The sequence below is a fragment of the Clavispora lusitaniae genome (genome assembly GCF_014636115.1).
Source record: "Clavispora lusitaniae strain FDAARGOS_655 chromosome Unknown tig00000038_pilon, whole genome shotgun sequence".
In the NCBI taxonomy this organism is placed as follows: Eukaryota; Fungi; Ascomycota; class Pichiomycetes; order Serinales; family Metschnikowiaceae; genus Clavispora; species Clavispora lusitaniae.
Window position 1 is genome coordinate 1,728,081 of NW_027093976.1, and position 15,156 is coordinate 1,743,236.

General features: G+C 45.4%; 6 protein-coding genes and 1 non-coding gene across 7 annotated transcripts; 4 read left to right on the forward strand and 3 right to left on the reverse strand. All coding sequences in view use genetic code 12, as the record gives it.

Moving 5' to 3' along the window:
• Positions 1–40: 40 nt before the first annotated feature.
• Positions 41–1,174, reverse strand: TRY6 (Try6p; the record flags this gene model as incomplete). The annotated part of the gene is made up of 1 exon (XM_002617942.1): positions 41–1,174. The coding sequence occupies one exon, from the start codon at positions 1,172–1,174 to the stop codon at positions 41–43; it is 1,134 nt and encodes a 377-aa protein (XP_002617988.1).
• An 809-nt stretch (positions 1,175–1,983) lies between these two features.
• FOB63_001923 (Alcohol acetyltransferase family protein) lies at positions 1,984–3,414 on the reverse strand (the record flags this gene model as incomplete). Its single annotated transcript, XM_002617941.1, has 1 exon — positions 1,984–3,414. The coding sequence occupies one exon, from the start codon at positions 3,412–3,414 to the stop codon at positions 1,984–1,986; it is 1,431 nt and encodes a 476-aa protein (XP_002617987.1).
• A 553-nt stretch (positions 3,415–3,967) lies between these two features.
• Positions 3,968–4,834, forward strand: RRP40 (exosome non-catalytic core subunit; the record flags this gene model as incomplete). Its single annotated transcript, XM_002617940.1, has 1 exon — positions 3,968–4,834. The coding sequence occupies one exon, from the start codon at positions 3,968–3,970 to the stop codon at positions 4,832–4,834; it is 867 nt and encodes a 288-aa protein (XP_002617986.1).
• Positions 4,835–5,279: 445 nt separating this feature from the next.
• On the forward strand, positions 5,280–7,157 carry FOB63_001925 (tRNA methyltransferase; the record flags this gene model as incomplete). The annotated part of the gene is made up of 1 exon (XM_002617939.2): positions 5,280–7,157. One exon carries the CDS (start codon positions 5,280–5,282, stop codon positions 7,155–7,157), a length of 1,878 nt encoding a protein of 625 aa, XP_002617985.2.
• Positions 7,158–7,330: 173 nt separating this feature from the next.
• Positions 7,331–7,414, forward strand: FOB63_005535. The gene has a single exon. It is a non-coding gene; the product is annotated as a tRNA-Tyr (tRNA).
• Positions 7,415–8,012: 598 nt separating this feature from the next.
• On the reverse strand, positions 8,013–9,683 carry FOB63_001926 (magnesium transporter CorA family protein; the record flags this gene model as incomplete). Its single annotated transcript, XM_002617938.2, has 1 exon — positions 8,013–9,683. The coding sequence occupies one exon, from the start codon at positions 9,681–9,683 to the stop codon at positions 8,013–8,015; it is 1,671 nt and encodes a 556-aa protein (XP_002617984.2).
• Positions 9,684–12,269: 2,586 nt separating this feature from the next.
• On the forward strand, positions 12,270–14,639 carry FOB63_001927 (uncharacterized protein; the record flags this gene model as incomplete). The annotated part of the gene is made up of 1 exon (XM_002617937.2): positions 12,270–14,639. One exon carries the CDS (start codon positions 12,270–12,272, stop codon positions 14,637–14,639), a length of 2,370 nt encoding a protein of 789 aa, XP_002617983.2.
• Positions 14,640–15,156: the final 517 nt, after the last annotated feature.

Genomic DNA, 15,156 nt, shown 5'->3' on the forward strand with positions numbered 1-15,156 from the left:
TACATGGAAAGGGAGGATTAGAGTAGCTGCCTCGCTTAGGCTAGTTCAAGAGATTGTCGATGCTGGGTTTTCGGAGCGTTAACAACGCACGTGTGGCATCCTCAACACGGCTGGGCTCGACCTCCTCGGTGTCACCCACGTGCTGAATGGTGTTGGTAGCAGGGACCTTGGTCTTGAAGAACATCTTGCGAGGTCCAGCCACCGAAGCTGGACCAGTAGCAGCACTGGCAAGAGCAGCGTCGGGTAGGTGAAATGTACTCTTCACCAGTGATTTATTAGGTACTGTGAAGGGCGAAGTGTTCGAAGACACGGACCCACGTGAGCTAGACTCAAACAGGAACGCCCGCGTTGACAAAAGATTGTCGCGAGATGAAGCTCCGCCATTGGCCTCACTTTCCGCGAGAAGTGTGAAAATGGGCGCCATGTCTGGCGTGACGTCTGGGGTAGGAAGCAGCGCCTTCTGTGACTTGTGTGCTATGAATGCAGCAGTGTCGGACTTGGCGCGCGCCTGCCTCCCTTCGTTTTGTTCGAACTCGTTCACCTCCGCAACTGTTTCACATCGGCTTCGCAGCAGTGATGTGGTGCGTACCATCGGTGCAGTCATTGCAAGTTCAGAGAAGTCAAAATCATGATCAATGTTACGGTACTGATTCACATCGAGTGCTGCATCGCAGAACCCCACATCGTAGTCGTACTCATCCAGCACTTGGCTTAACGCGTCATGTTGTTCTTTCACAACGTGGTGCAAGTATAAGATATATTCGACGGCAGCCTTCAAGATAGTCAATTTATACATGCCATCAATCTTTGCGCCATTGTTGTTTCCAGTGCCCAGACGCTTCCCGGTGTCAGCACTACGACACGCGGGGATAAGGTACTTTAGAGCCTCGAATTCTCGGTTGATTTTGATGCGCCGGCGCTTCTCGATCACGGAATGGAGCTGTTTTGTCTCATGGCGCCGCTTAGCAAGTTCTTCTTCATCAACCAAAGATGACAGTCTTCTTCTCTTCTTGCGTGGCTGCTCATCAGCGTACGAAATGGTCGGAACCATTTCACGGTTCGTGTTATCACCATAGCCGTTGGTGAGAATTTCATAATTATTGTCCTCAGGATCGATATCCTTGTTCAACTGAATGATCGTGGTTTTGAGTAATGGTGGAGCTGTCAAACGCATAACGATGTCAACAAATTTCGAAAAGACTTGCGTAACCAAATATGGGTTGGATATAACTGGACAGGGTCCTGAGTGGATGTGATTTAGGTCTTTCCTCTATCAACGAGCGAAACAAGCCAAACCAATATAAGCACAAGGCGAAAACTTCCACACGACTTTTATAATTTGCCCTTGTGCAATAAACTATCGCCGTTGATGCACGTTTTTGATACCCACGTTGCAGCTGGAGGGGCGACGTATAGAGTATATAGTGGTCACACGAGAGAAAAATTGCCCACATGGGTCTTGTGCGACTAATTACAGCCTGTTCTGGCTGCAATATTGCAGCAGATAACGCGGCGCACGTGGGGCTCTGGTCAGTTGCACTGGTGCGTCCAGATACATCCTGCGTATAACAGACCACAACATTAGCCTCGAATAATTCACTGCAGATGATTTTATGGCTGCAAATGATGAGTGCGATTTGCTTGCCTAGGTGCTGATGATGGATTTACTCAAAGCTTTGCCTTGATTTAGCTGAGAATCATATTCCGAGTCTTTTATTGTCCATGTAATCGTAACCATTGCCAAGGAATCACTTTATCTGGGCATTGGGATTGTAGTACACCGTTAATAGCTTTTGTACTTGCCGATGCTTCCCATTGCCTGAGAAACGCACAAAATCATTTGCAATATATAGTAAAGAGATAATTAGAAAGCAGTGTAAGGTATGAAGCGAAGTCTCTAATTTATATTCAATGCCACAGATTCGTTCGCATATACGATGCGCGCCAAGATAAGTACCACATAATATCAACGAGGTGCATAATTTAACTGGTCAAGTCAGCCTCAAACACCTTATAGAAGGTGTCGATTACTGGAATACCCTCATTTTCAACTTTACACAACTCATCGTGTGTCGCCATAACAATGTTTAGACCTCCATGTGGCGTACTGATGACGGAAAGAGTAATGTGCGTGGTTGTCACGCCCTGACTGAATACCATGTCGTCAACGGCCCACAGACCGTGCTCAATGCGCACCATTCCCACGTTCGAAATTTCGATTGTAGCGCGCTGATGCTTGCCGTCAAACTCGCCACGGAAGTGATCCCAGATATTAATGTAATTGAGCAATCCTGTCATCCAGAAGAGCGCGCGATTGCCTGTCAGTGCAGAGAGTCTTTGAGACACAGTGCGAGCAGTTTCATTCAAGTCCAGTCCTGAAGCTACGTAGTCTGTAGCAGGAGATACATAGAGTCCATAGCGGGTCGCATCAATTTGATTCGGATAATGCCGACGGCCACATACAACAAGCTTGAGCGAGTGCACAAATGAACCACCCAAAGCAGGAACAACACTATTATCCAAGGCATGGCAGACACTTGCAGCAAGGTAAGAAGTAATCGTGACACCCAACTTGCGGCAACGTGCCAAAAGCGAAGCAGCTTGCGCCGCGTCAAGATGAACACGCCTAAAAGCACATGGATTTATTGCTGTAAGTGGCAGCACCGAGATCATTCGTTTGGGTGAAATACCCCACCAATATTTCCAAAGCTTCTTCAATGGCGTTGGCAAAAAATAAAGACCAATGGTCTTGAGGGCAAACCACCACGATGATTGATACAAATTAACAACCTCAGAGCTTGCTGGAGGCATGTCTACGTTGTCCGTGCTCAGGTCAAATAAAGTGTCCACGAAGGCCACCTCTGATGAAAGTTCGGTTTCTCCATTCTCGCCTAGCTTATCAGTGACAGCTGCGAGAGCTTTCACCAAATCGTCAAAGAAGTGTACCGCCGAACGACCATCGAAGAATACGTGGTTACAGGCAAACGTTAAATATTGTCCTTCGTCAGTTTCACACACGTTAAGATACCATGACGGGGTTGATACGTCACATGGCGTGCGCACTGTCGCCAAACGGGCCAACTCTTCGTCGTTTAACGCTGGCACCGACGCGTGACGCACAACGTCGCTGAAAGCGAGCTTCTCCACAAACTGCACCTCGTAATTTGTGCCATTTGCTTTCGCGTCTTCTTCGCGGGGATCAGCGGTTTTGCAGCCATCAGCTCGTACCATATGCAAAAGGTAGTGCGGGTGAGCAAGCACTGTGGCTCTGAGGGCCTGGGACAAGACAGCATCATTAACAGGACGCGACAAGCGGGCGGAAATGTTGAACCCCTTATTGAGATAGCCACACGTGTCTCTGCAAATGTAGTAGCGCTCAAAAAAATCAGGAGCACGGGATGGTTTAGACGCCATTGTTAAGGTGTTGGTGAAAAGAGATACTGGAAGAGACAAGAGGGAAGAAAGGCACGGATGACACTGGATTCTTCAATTGCCCACAGAATAAGTATTCAAATGAGGTTTTAGCGAATAGTCTATTGCAGAGACGGGAAAAGGAAAGGAAGATGAATCTGAAAAGATGGAGTGGATTGAGAATTAGGGGCATTATATGTCGATCCATGTGCGGAAATAACGACTCGCGGAACTAAGGAATAGAGTCTCCTAAACATGAAAAGATGACAAAACAGGATAGGTGTAGCCCAAGATGTTACCATTCTCGCCCCTAAAAGATATCAAGTAGAGTATCTGGTAGCTATGAGTTGTTGCTATCGTGTTCGTTGACCGACGAAAAGACAAGAAATGCTATGAGAATGAAAAAAAACGAGCCAAAAAAAGGAGAAAAAGAGGACGAAAAAAAAACTAGACAGAGAAAAGGACCATCTACGTATTACTCTAACGTAGAGGCGCATCCTAGCCATCAACATTCCGTTCTTTCTCTTGACTGGGTCCAACGTACTGCATACACATCATGACTTCCTTCCATATTTTCTCATCGCATTATCTCAAACCTTCTTCACTCCACATGTCGATAATATTGCCAGGCGACTCATTAGCGTCGGAAGTGGAAGGCCAAGCTGAGATTACTATTGGTCCAGGCATATACAAATATCCAAAATCACACCAGATTATCCCACTGCAGGCTGGAATACTAAAATCCACTTCTGCCAGTAAAAAAAGTAATGACAAGCTCTTATACATCGAATCCAATTCCAAGCGATACATTCCACAAGTCAATGATTTAGTTATTGGCTACATAACCGGAGTTTACGGAGACTTTTTCAAAGTGTCTCTTCAAAACCACTCTGCTCCTGTGCAACTTTCCATGATGGCATTTCCAAATGCCACGAAAAAAAATAGACCCAACTTGAAAGTGGACCAGGCTGTATACGCCCGAGTAAGCGAGGCTCTTCCAGATATAGATACAGAAATCGAGTGCTTTGACCCGGAGACAGGAAAAGAAGGTGGTTTCGGTTTACTCGATGAGTCTGGATTCATTTTCGATGTCAACATGAACTTTGCCCGAGAACTCTTGTTTAACAAGAGCTGCATTTTCTTAGAAAAGCTTGCATCCAGGTGCTCGTTTGAAATTGCTATAGGGATCAACGGCCGTGTGTGGATCAAATGTGGAAACGGTCTCCAGACAGATGAGTTCGTCTCGGAAAAAAACGAAAATGGCGATGAGGATGAAATCATGACTGATGCAGCAGCAGCAGAGATATCGCTCAAGGATATGAGAATGACATTGGCTGCTGCTCAGTATTTAAAGCTGTGTCAGTATGTCCTGACAGAAGAAGCTTCCACGGAATTGAAAAAGGCATTCCGGGGTGTTTTGTAATGTAAAATAGACTATTGGAAGTGTGAAATTTCAACGCTAATGGAGAATAGAATGATTTGAAGTCTTGCTGTAGAATGGCATCTTAAGACAATGATCGCATATCTTGATCAATATCTTCCGCCTGACAAAGTTGAAAATCTAGGAACATAGAAGGCTACTGTAAAAAAATTCGATCGAGATTATTCCTGCCTTGCATGCTTCTTTCCCGTCCGAAATCTTGCATCTGTGAAGTTATATGAACCATAAATGTATGTGCGACTTTCTCATCTCGTTTCCTAGTCGAGGTTTAGAACTTTTCTGCCTTGGTTTAACACCGTTATTTCAGTGATTTCGACCATCCTTTCTCTACTTCATCAGTCTATTGGTCTCATTATACCAATTGTTAGATTATTTCCGCTTAGCTCTCCTCGTGACCAATCACTCTCATCCCATCACATTGGCAAATATGGTGAATGTCAAAAAGAAACAAGCATACCAGGACTCGCAGATCCAAGGCACGAACGACTCCTCCATATTGTCTAAACGTTCTGTTGAAGCTATATATGGTCCGGTTTTGAATCCAGATGCTACTCGATACCTTGAACTTCTATTGCCCAAAGCTAAACGACGTTCTCCGGGGGACAATAGGGTTTTCTGGATACGAATGGAAACCGTGAAGAGAGCTATTTCATCGATTGCATCCAAATACCCCAAGCAAAAGATTCGGGTCATTAACTTGGGTTGTGGTTTTGATTCGCTCGCCTTCGAACTCATATCTCTGGATCCACGTTTTGAATGTCTCGATTTCGACTACCCGGATCTCGCCGAAAAGAAATCAGCGATGATCCGTAATGTTCCTGAGATTCTTGATACTCTAGGAGCACAGATTGATATGGAAAGCCTGTTGGGCACGGTTTGGGCTTCGCAGTCATACAAATTGGTTGGTTGCGACTTGAAGGATGCCGACTTGTTCCATAAACAGATAGATGCTCTTTTGGATAATGATGGAGCTGCAATATTTCTTGCAGAAGTTTCTTTGGCATATATGGTGCCTGAAGATGCTAATATGATCGTCCAAATATGCGGTCAAATCCCAAATGCCCATTTCTTGTCTCTCGAGCAAATTCTACCAGCAGGCAAAGACCATTTTTTCGCCCAAAAAATGCTTTACCATTTTGGCCACTTGCTGTCGCCATTACAATGCGTAGAAGCATATCCAAGCAAAGAAAAACAACTTGATCGATTCTCTAAATATTTCCACTTTTCAGAAGTGCTTGATTTGTTTGAAGCGTGGGAACACTTTTTCCTGATTGAGGAAAAACGCAAGGTTGCTCTTGTGGAAGATTTTGATGAATGGGAGGAACTCATTCTTTACTGCCAGCATTACATAATCCTACATGCTACTGTGTCTGAGCAGGCCATTTTCCCCCGTCCAAATCCAGAGTTTGAATTGCCATGTACGGAGCCAATCTCATTAACATGCCACTCCATGGATTTGTCAGTGAACCTAAAGTTTCCAGCAGCATCTTCGTCTGGCGCAGTTTATGTGCATGGAGGGCTATCGCAAACCAGAACAGACCAACTATTGAAGATTGAGCATTCTATCTCTGTTGTAACGACGAAAGCAAAACCTTCCCCACGTATGTCACATTGTATGGTGAGTCTTGACGATGGAACTCTTCTTCTCATTGGTGGACGGACACGACCAGGATTTCAGCTAAGTGATGTTTGGTTATTTTCAACAGCGAACCAGGAATGGTCCCTTTTAGGGAACATGCCCGAGTCTATGTCCAGACATTCGGCAGTCTGTATTTCCACAGGGAAAGCTTTAGTGTTTGCAAATGGCAAGTTCTGGGAGGTAACCAAGGCGCCGTTTACCGTCACAGAAGTTGCAACAGAGGGACATATCCCTCTGCTAAAGAGTTATTGCATAGTATATGATTCTCTCTCCAAGACAGGATATGTGATTGGTGGGATGGAAAACGACATTGAGCCTCGTCTTAGTGGTGCCATGTACAAATTTGTATATGGTGACACTATCGCCGTGTCTTTGTTTGTCGAATCATCTCATTTGGCACGAATTTCAGCAATGGCAAAATTGATAGAATCAGATCTATATCTAATGGGTGGAACAGGGAAAATGTCTCCTCGCCGTTCTGACACCATACTTAAAATTTCTCTTTCCACGGAGAAGGTGTACGCTGTTCCAATATCTGATACAGTGTGGAAGACTTTTCCTGTCTTTGTTGGCTCTCAATTGGCCGGTAATACTATCGTCGGCGGTGGAGCAGTATGTTACACTTTTGGAAGCAGCTATAATAAAACATATACTGTTGACTTCTAAATATTCTCTGAATTGCATATTTTCATTGGTAAACAAGCGGTAGAGTTAGTTTCATTTTTCAACATGATCTTTGTTAATTCACTAATTAATTTTGTTTACCATTTTAATGTTCGAAATTTGAACAGTACATGTATCAGAATAATATTGCTGAACGAAAATTTCTTTCAACGTTCCTCTCGGTGGCCAAGCTGGCTAAGGCGCGAGACTGTAATGGATTTGTAATCTTGAGATCGGGTGTTCGACTCACCCCCGGGAGACGTTTTTTTTGTTGAGGGTATATATTCATATTTTGAAAAGACTTACTGTTCTTTTGAAATCCTTAGTGCTCCTGTCTCAGGCACACTTTGAGAAGCGTATGTCATAAATTCACTTGGGCGCTTTTTTTAAGTGAGACGAGCCTTAACCTCAGTGTACGTACAACAATTCTATTAAGCCACAGTTCTGCAGGAGAACCGGTTCAATGCAGTGTCGTCCACTATAGTAACTTTGGCTTTCCTGTATGTTCTGAAGAGACACAGTGACTAAGTGTATCGAAAAGTGCTACTTCTAGCCAACCAACTTTGTTTAGCTTTCTTCGAAAATCCAAAGGTTTTCCGACTATACTGGGTATGTATTAAGACTCAAATTAGAAGTATGTGATAATTGACTTACCTTTGCTATGATCATCACGTACGCTAGGCCGCACAGAGGAAAAGGCGTATCTATTTTCACAACGAGAACTTTAAGAAATGTTGTTGTCATATATTTTACATGACGAAGTAATTTTCGACTAGATATGCAAAGAGGAAAATACATATAAAAAAAAAAAAAAAAAAAAAAATTAGATACGAAATTGACAGTCGGAATAATCTAAAATTAAACTTCGTATCTTCCCGGAAAGCTGACAACCGAGCGAGTACGGTTCTTCTTGCGCAATTCAGCGCTTTTAATGGAACGAACAATAGAGTCATCAAAATCTTGTTGCTGTACCTGAGCATCTTTATGAGTATAATATTTGATGAGCACAAACATGATAACCAGAAATACAAGCACAAAAATTATGATACCAAAAAACCACAACAATGAGTTATCGTTTTTTCCTGGAATGAGCACATTGGTACCAAAAATACCCGTAACAACATTGATGGGAATAAGCAAAGTTCCAAGAATCGTAAGGTTCTCTAACATTTCACTTGTCAGCAAATTCAGATCAAAAGACTCAACTTGCAATTGCGCCAAATAGTTTGCCTGCGACCGGCTGAAAATCTTTTCATACGCAGATAGACTCTGGTACATTGTCACAATATGATCCTGGATATCGCCCAAGTAAAGGGCAATATCGCTCCTCGGGGATATCACTCGTCCATCAGCGTGCTCCTGACAGCGTTTGGCGAACATTTTGATGACATCGGCTTTGTTGGCCAATAGTTTCATCAAACCCATCACCGTGTGCCTGCACTGCCCAATGCGTTTCAACATTGATCCAAAGTCTGTCAGACGTGTAATGAAGACAGAGTTGTCTATGGCATCGGCTTCATGCTCAATTGCTGTGATCACTGGGGCGAAACCATCCGTGACCGCATCTATAAGTGCATAGCAAATCCAATCGGGACTCACATCCACATAATCACGGAGCTGGCGAATACGCCGCCGTACGTTAGCCGCTACACCGGTAGGAGAAGTATGGAAAGTGACCACGCCCGCGCGGAAAACGACCACGTACATGTGTACCGGCTCCAAGTACTGCTGGGATTCCACATCTGCATCAAATGTGTGAAAGGAGATGAAGTAGTAACTGTGGAACATTTCCACCTTTTCTCGAGGTTCACTCATGCGAATATCTTCAGCAGTCAATGGATGGAGGCCAAACACTTTGGCTAAAACATGTACTTCGTCTTCGGTTGGAGATGTACAGTCAAGCCACCACGTGCCTTCACCATGGCTGAAGAAAGTAGCTGAAGGACCTTGGATAAGCAGTGCAAGGTCTGGCGCATGGACTGTTTCCTCGCTCAGCGAGTGAAAGTATGAAAACCGGTCATTTGATGCAGAAGCCAACTCTGGTGATCCCGGAAGCGGTCTTTCTTCCGAGCTTTGCAGCCACAGATGTTCTGCAGTTGCCTCCTTATCACTCTCCTTTGCCTTTTCAGAGGGGGTAGCATCGTCTGGTTCGAGCAGTGGCTCATTCTTCACCTCCGTGTTTCTGGGTGTATAACGAAGAGCATTTTGTGATATATCACCAGTACGTGAACTGCCGCTAGCCATTACCAGTGATTGAATTTTCTTCTTCGTTGTCAGTCGAAGGAAATCGTCGAGCTCGGCAAAATCTATATCCCCTGGCCGTGCCTTAGCACCTCGAAGTGGGAAAAACACATCCTTTTCTGTTTCCTGGGAGGAATGTGACGCTTTACTGTCTTCCAGGTCGAGGGAAACCCGGGTTTGTCTGCGATTGATTGCATCTTGAGCCATTTTGACCGAGATAATTTTGGACAGTCTGCGTTGGACCCGCAATTGAGAAGCTGGAATTTGATACCCTTCCTCATCAGACATATTAGGGAGGCTTAACAAAATGGATTCAGGCAGTGGCGGCAGAGCCTTTGGGCTCAGAAGATGGACATAAAAACGTAATAGAGATGAGGCTCTGCGATATTAATCTTGAGGCATATGCAGGTACTATTATTATGAGGCTTAGGCGACATGTGACCTGTCATGGAAAATTGGTATAATTTGAATTCTTCTGCGACACTTCTTCAATGTCGATCCTGGTTTCACTCCCCAGATGATAGACTCTCTTTGCCCTATTTTCCCCATGCCAGCCATTTTGAACTAAAATGTTTCAACTCAACATCAAGTTTAGTCCAGCTGCACAACAGGCTCATAGACAGTAAACCTTAAGTAATACGACGCTGAAGTAGCCTATAGGTATCTGAGAGAATTGAAAATGGAAAAATAATGCTTCACACTATTTCTTTTTTCTTTTTGTAGCTCTGCGTGCTGCTCAATATTCCACTTCGGCTTTTATGTGAAGACCAATATCCACCAGTTCAAAGCTACATAGATTGCACACGAAAAGAACGAAAAATGAAACTCTTTCAACAACACAGGGCTAATTTGAGCTGAGTTTTGCTGTATAACGTCTTCTTATACTTATAGGAGGACTCATTTATTCCTTGAGATTGTCATCGCCTAATACTGAGACATACTTCTTGAGAAGGTTTGCATACTAAATAAGCTTGCATCTAGTTTCTGGGGAAGATTGCAATCATTAGTTCTTTTGCATTGGGGAGAGAGAGAGAGTTGATTTACACCACCTCTTCTGCCCCCTGGATATCCTTTTTTTTCATGTCTATGGTTTGAATATGGCCCGGAAGCAGAAGAATACATTTGACAGGTTTATATACCAGAGACTAATGTCTGTCCTCATCTAAGCCTGCATTTAAGAATGACTAAACGCTTGTAGTTGCATATGTTGGTCATTAGCCAATTTGAGACGAGAGAATAAACTTTAGCGCATCCAATGCATGATCTTGCGCTGAAAAAAAAGAGTGCGCTAAACGTTTCAGCAAAAGTTTCCTGTTTCATATATCATTATGAAAACTGAACTAAGATTTTATTTTCCGCGATGTTTTCAGCGAGTCTACTGATTTGTATGATGGAAAACCTAACGAAGAAAAGCATTTGCGTTGAACAGTTTATCCAGTCATCACGGAATTCTTTTCCATGAATTAAAATATAAGTGTAAGTAGGTGTTGAGAAGAAGAAAGCCGCAGAAGAAGATACCAAAAAAAAAAAAAAGAGACAAAAAAACATAAAAACATACAGACAGGCTAAGAATCAAACAACATATTTACTTTAACCAAGGAAACTTTTCAGACTCTAAACTTACAGAGAAGGTAATGGGGTACGTGGACACCATCAGACTATGACATTACATAACCTGTTTTAAGGATAAGAGAAAAGAAATAAGTTGCGTAAATAGGACTCTAAAGATGTCTTTTCTTTCTTCTTTGAAACATGCTCGTATTGCAAGCTAGATGTATAAAAATAATGTCAGCTGAGGTAAGGTTGGTTCTAGCCAAGATATCCTCGCCTAATACGGATGGTGCATCTATAAAGAACAGTCCATTAATAGGGATTCATAGAGGATCAAGGCAGGTACTTCACAAAACTCATTTGTACCCACTCTTTGACATGACCCCAGGACGAGTTTCGGAAAAACCCTGACGTAGAATAACGATTTTTCTGTTGTCTAAGGTGAACAATGGATCCGCCATAGGGTGACCACACATGCCCAAGAAAAAATATATGGATGCAGATGCACACCCGAGTCAGCCAATTAAACAAGCAAAAACAGCCACAACAGAAAAAATGAAAGAATAAATACAAAAATAAAAAAAGCATTTCAGGTGGGCATGAACTTGTTACAGAAGGAGGCCCCTTTTTTTTTGGGTTTTCTACACCAACCGGGGTCTGGAAGGGTGAAAAGAACCGGAACAAGAAAGAACAGTGCAGGGCGGCGCCGAAGCGCGAAGAAGGAAAAAGCCGGTCTAAGTGTCTGCGCGCCGATCGAAGCACATATGTGGGGCAATTCTGGTACGATTTTTACGGAATGGCCCAATGTAGGACACCTGGTGCGCCCCATTGCGCCCGATTGTGCGCACACCCGAAAGACAAATTAAAGGCACCAGATCAAACGAACAAAGACCAGCAAAAACTTAAGTTCATGGCGGGTGGGCCACTCCACCTTCCTTTCTTTCCCCTCATTTTAGTACGGTTTGCGCAGGGTCCGACTGTCAGCCCTTAGTGCATCCTGTACCGCAGTCTTTGTTTTATCACCTGTTCCAGGGGCCCTGTGCGGATAGCCGCTGCGCGCGCGGCCACAGAGAACATCAGAGGACCCGAAAGCGCTTTATGAGCAGCACCACACAGTGACGCATGATTCGGCCCCGGCGGGCAGGAGGAACATCTTCCGGAGCAAGCAGTATACAATAGGACAGCGCGGAAGAAAAATTATTTGTCCGAGTTTATTGTCCTGTCTTCATTCGGCTCTTTTCTACGCCGATACCGATCTGCGCGCAAATACAGGCTGCGCAACTTATCGTGGTGCATCTCCTTCTCCCTTTACTTTTGCGGTTTATGTTTGCATTTTCTTCAGCCCTGGCCGAGAAAAACGGCCAAGGCGGGGCTTCGTCCCAAGCAGTAGAAGGAAAGACCAGCCCCAAGAGTGCGATGCAGAATAGAAATACTGAAACCGGGCCATCCGACTCAGGAGTCGTTTCAGAAAAGGACGAATTGGGCCCTTCACAAGCTCCATTCGAGATGAAAAATGGTTCCAAGCAGAGTGAAACGACGAAGCGAAGCTTGGACGAAGGTCTAGCCAAGCCGCTACGTGTTAAAAAGGCGGATAATCTGACAAAGACTCCTCTGGGAGACTCATGTCTGGGACAGTCAAGTGTGGGCCAGTTGAGTCTGGGAACAACAGGTGCGAGCAGCTATACAAGCGTGGAAAAGAATAACTCTAAGGCAATGGAAGCCAAAGTCTCCGGGAGTAAACCTACAAAGAACGGAGATAACAGGGCCAACCAGTCTAAGCACAACATTGGCCTGAACCCACTGCCGGCCAATACCGCCAAAGATGGCGCAAATAATGATATCCAAACCAATGACACCTACAAAAATTGCCAGAATAATGGTCAGAGTAATGCACTGGAAGATGCCCAAAATGTGAAAAATGGCCAGGCCTCGGATAACTCCAAGGATACCCAAGGCACTCAACCCAGCAAGACAGAAACAGCATCTGCCCATCATAACAAGGATGACCAATGCATCCTCGGCACAGAAAATAAAGAGTCAGATTCGGAGACCCCTTCACGCAATCTGACTGGTCTGCCGGGCGAGTCACGTCATCTGACCAGTACTTTGGCCGAGTCGCGCAACCTGACCAGTCTGTCGGGCCTACTGGACAATGGCGCGCAGTCAAGTCCGGAAACGTCGCCCGAGAGTCCACCTTCTGCGGGCGCGCGCAGCTTTGTCGCCGTGCGCAAGGGCTATTTTGACCGGCCTCGGCAGGCGCCCTCGCCCGTGCCGCTTTCGATGCGCTTTATCCACAAGCCGCTGCGCTCACAAGAGGAGTACACTAAGGCGTCTGATCCGACGCGGCGTAATTCCGCCATCAATGCTGGCCTTGTTGATGCCCCAGCTAGTCCTCTGCCAGTACCTGAGGATTACCCCGAACACCTGCTTGTGCGGAAAAAACTGGGAGAGATTGTGAAGCTGCTGTTGAAAGAGCACACACCTCGGTCCCGCTCACTCCCACTGACCCCAACATACAAACTGGTTCATTTTGGTGGCGACGCAGACGTGCGATATTTCTCGCAGAAAGACCGGCCTGCGGCTATACTGGCACTGAACTCGCCCGTTTTAGCAACTGACGACGACGATATGGACGACCCAGGTGCTGACCTTGACCTTGAAGTGACGTGGGACAGCTCGAGCGGTCCTGCAGATTCCGCGGGCGGCCTTGCTGCACCGCCCCGAGATTCTGCGTTTCCCCAGTGGCTGGTGGATGTGCTCAACTTTCCCCCCTTGTCTTACCACGAGCGCATGGCTGTGCGCCATATGCCAGTGTTTTTGGAACACATGTTTGTGCTGGCAGACCAACGCTATCTTTTGGGCCAAGTGGCTGTGCATAACATGGCGTATGAGAAGAGCGTCGTAGTGCGATACTCGCCTGACGCTTGGTCAACCACAAAGGATCTTGACGCCATATATGTGCCCGACACTCCGCCTGTGCTCCGGGCCCATAACTATGACCGATTCATTTTCAAATTGGACTTGGCCAAAATTGGTGAACGTTTTCCTGCTGGCGGAAGATGGGACTATGAGTTTTGCGTACGTTTCACCACACCCGACTGCGAATACTGGGACAACAACAGTGGTTCTAACTACATGGTGCGGCTCGAGAGGCGGCCCCGCCCTAAACAGCGTGCAGTGAGTGCAGCAGCAGTTTCGAAAGCTGACCGCTCCCAGAGACCCAAACCAAAGTATCTGGCATCCTTCTTGCGCCGCCAAGGCGAGTCGGACTTCGACCGCAACAACTTTTATCTTCTGTCGCCGCTTCTTTCAAGCCTCGGCGTGCGGGACGAATCGGAACTTCCTCAGTTCCGTGCGCATACGGATGAGCTGGTCTCGCCCAACTCTGCGCCCGTGTCGCCGCCTGACTCCCCAGACCCGCTCTCGAATACACCCAATGACCTTGCTGACCGGCAAAACCTCTCGCCAAACTCGCGGCCCTCACAGACCTCCCGCACGCCCAAGGATATCAGCTCCATGTCATACCGTGAATTGTTGGACTCCTTTTGTTTCTTTTCGCCCTCTCGCGATGCTTCGACATCAACTCTCGTCATGAGCGATGAACCCAATGTATCGTTTGATCGTGACCGTGCTCGTGGACCATCTGGCGATCCTGATGCGCCATTTACTGTGTCGTCGTTTTTACGCCATTGAGGAAAGAGCTTCCCCCGGTTGAATTGGTGATTGCCTGTTTTCTAAGACTCTTTTTGGCTTTGTTTGTTCGTGTTATTACTTGACACATTTCCGTGACCATTTGGTCGTTACCGGATGACCGTTTCATTGCAGATATAGGTGAACATGGTCGAATTCCTGTTTATACACCATGGCTACATATCATGCTGATCCCTATGCATGTATTTACTGTGTGTGCTTGTTGTCTTACTTATTGGGGACCTCAAGCCCACTTTGCATTTCTATATACAATGAGTTATTGATTGATGCTAAATTTATGGTGAACATGCCCTTGATTTAATAGTGGTTTTCCTCATCTTTAGCTTGTGTTGTAGTGTATTCCTCTCAATATTGTTAGAACAAGAAAGACGACAGGCTTTGAAAATGTCGTTGTTTCCTCTTCCACATTTGGTGTACTCATTTTTGTCCAACTAACTTTTCACTCCATCTCACGCATTCCTAATAATAATATAAATACATCCTTCCTTTGGGCAAGTAC